The sequence below is a fragment of the Penaeus vannamei genome, chromosome 19 (assembly GCF_042767895.1).
Source record: "Penaeus vannamei isolate JL-2024 chromosome 19, ASM4276789v1, whole genome shotgun sequence".
In the NCBI taxonomy this organism is placed as follows: Eukaryota; Metazoa; Arthropoda; class Malacostraca; order Decapoda; family Penaeidae; genus Penaeus; species Penaeus vannamei.
The window spans coordinates 9,699,265-9,701,764 of NC_091567.1; the positions used below are offsets into that span (position 1 = coordinate 9,699,265).

The 2,500-nt window shown below is 53.4% G+C and overlaps 1 protein-coding gene across 1 annotated transcript in view; it reads right to left on the bottom strand.

Moving 5' to 3' along the window:
• LOC113813162 (serine/threonine-protein phosphatase CPPED1) overlaps positions 1-2,500 on the bottom strand; it is a 3,197-nt gene that overhangs the window by 185 nt on the left and 512 nt on the right. Inside the window, exon 1 of the mRNA XM_027365111.2 lies at positions 1-2,500. This exon is cut by the window's left edge and continues 185 nt beyond it; it is cut by the window's right edge and continues 512 nt beyond it. Coding sequence (XP_027220912.1) covers positions 115-1,113 — 999 coding nt within the window. The 5' untranslated portion in view covers positions 1,114-2,500 and the 3' untranslated portion in view covers positions 1-114.

The following is a 2,500-nucleotide window of genomic DNA, read 5'->3' on the forward strand; positions in this document are numbered from 1 at the left end:
GTGAATGAGTATGATGATGGCAATGGTGATGAACACAATAGCACAGTCATCACAGAGCACAGAGCTTGCGATGCCGGCAGAAAAGCACCAGCAGGGCAGCCCCAGCAGGAGCGTCTACAGGCCGATAGACCAGCCCCTGGAGACGGCGTCGGCGGCCTGGCTGAAGGACCAGGTCCTGGCCAGGCCCTTGCTGACGGGCTCCGACTTGTAGGGCTTCGGCAGGTGGATGTGCGTGGGCGCTGTGCCGAGGCGGTAGTAGTGGTGGCTGAGGCGGTCCTCGAGGACGCGGACCAAGCGGTAGCCGTGGCCGGCGTCGCCCAACTGGGCCCCGACGGCGGACGTGACGACCTCTTCCAGGTCCTTGTAGAATCCGCCGGCGTTGCGGTGGTAGTGGCCGCAGAAGATGTACCTGACGCCAGCAGAGTGGAACTTCTCCAGCATGGCGGAGCGGAGGCCGATCTCCATGTTGAAGTACTCCTTCTCCTCCTCGGGGGTGCGCAGGAACCACGGGATGTGCTGGAATACCACGGCGTGCTGGGGCTTCTCTCGCCTCACCACCTCTAGCTGCTCCTCGAGCCAGCGCTCCTGCTCGGCCGCCAGCGCCTCCGCCTGCGATGAGTCCTCGTAGTACTGGGAGTTGAGGACGATGAAGAACACGCCTCCGCACCAGAAGCTGAAGTAGTCGTCGCCGAAGGAGGTCTGCCACTGGGCCACGGTGGAGGGCGTGGGTGTGTTGCCGACATCATGGTTGCCGCACACGCACACCAGGGGGATGTCCAGTCCGGCGAAGACGCGCTTGAAGTCCACCTCCTGGCGGCGGCGCGCCTCGGGCTCGCTGTCCGGCATGGCGTCCAGGATGTCGCCGCAGACCACCAGGAACTTGGGCTTGGGCCACATGGCGTTCACGTCGGCGATCATCTGGCGGCACCACGCCATCTCCTGCTCCCAGCCGTAGTCGCCGCTCTTGCCCTCCACGTACTTCTCCTGCATCCCGAACTGCGTGTCGGCGGCCTGGATGAAGAAGAACGGCTCCTTCCACTCCTTCTGCGAGTCGCTGTAGTACGGCAGGAATTTCCGGTCCTTCGCAAGGACCACGAAGTCTTCCTCGACCATCTTGGATTGGATTTTTTTCTTTTCTTCTTTCTTCCTCACCGTCTCTTTTGTGCTGTGCCGGTTGTGCTGCTGCAGACAAAGGCCTCGAGTTGTACTCTTGTGATGCTTGTTATGGACGGGTAGTTATTGCTTTCGCACGTTGCTGATGTAGGTAGATGCAATGTAGACGATGAAGTTGTGACTAGCAAAGACTGGTATCACTGCTTTCGGTTCTACTTACAAAAAAGTAAACAAAAGCTTGGAAGCTGAAGCTACTTGTAGATGATGTTTAGCAACTTCTTGTACTCTTTTTAGGCTGTTGCGGGGGCGTATTGCTATGAACTAAGAAAGTTCTGACCCGCATGAAGCCGACGATTAGATGTCTGGAGAGCCATTTCTATCGTAAAGTTGCAGAGATGGTTTGGATGGCCACACCGAGGTACCTTGCCTAGTGTGGATGGATGGGAATTCCGCAATGCTGCGCTGCGGAGACGCCGGCTCTATATATGTGTGGGGGGGCGTGGCGCGCACCGACCCAGCCCTCCGCTCGACCAATCGCAGCAAAGACTTCAAGATGACGTCACAACCAGCATGCCGGGGAATTTCATTCACTTGCCTCGTGATCGCCGACGTTTGTGGAAGATGAAGAACTTTCCCCGTAGGCTTTTGTGTACGATTGTTGCTCACAAACTTTTATATAATGATCGTTAATCTTTCGAAAGTATGTTATATTTTGTAAATACGATTATTTTCTGAAGACGCTGAAAAAAACTGAATACCAGCAAGCTAAGGAAGAGTTCTCGTAGTGTACGATAATGCACTAAAATTCCCGATATATGATGCAATCTTATGACGTCACGCCGTCTGAACCTCCGGTGAACTTCATACGTCAGATCCGGTACGTTGTAACGGAGACGATGATAGGAGGTCCGAAGTAACGCGAATTAGGAAATGATTGTATATTTTTTGCTATTCTGCAGCGATGTAATTTCCTATTGTCAACGGTTAGCGGTGAGTCACTCAGGGGCTGATTGTGAGTTTTTTTTTCTTTTTACGTCGCTGGTATTCAAACAATGAGGATAGGTTAGCGGCCTCGTTATTTTTTTATAATCCTTTTTGTTGATTGGAACCTTGTTCTTCTCAGAATGAGAAAAATACGCTCCGGAGAGAAGAAAGAAAATGCTAGAGAATGCGTAAGAGTTCGGTGAGTATGCTTAAGCTCCCGCTGGCACTCACTCGAGGCTCTGAGACCTTCCTCAATGCTCTACGCTTGGCAGGATCGAGGACTCTTCGAATAACTGTGGACTCGCCACAATGAGCGTCTTTTTTCCGCTCAACTTGGGAAAAAATGCAATGTAGCGGTCTTATCGAGCGCTTTTCCTCCCGCGAGCTACTACTTATGCTGTCT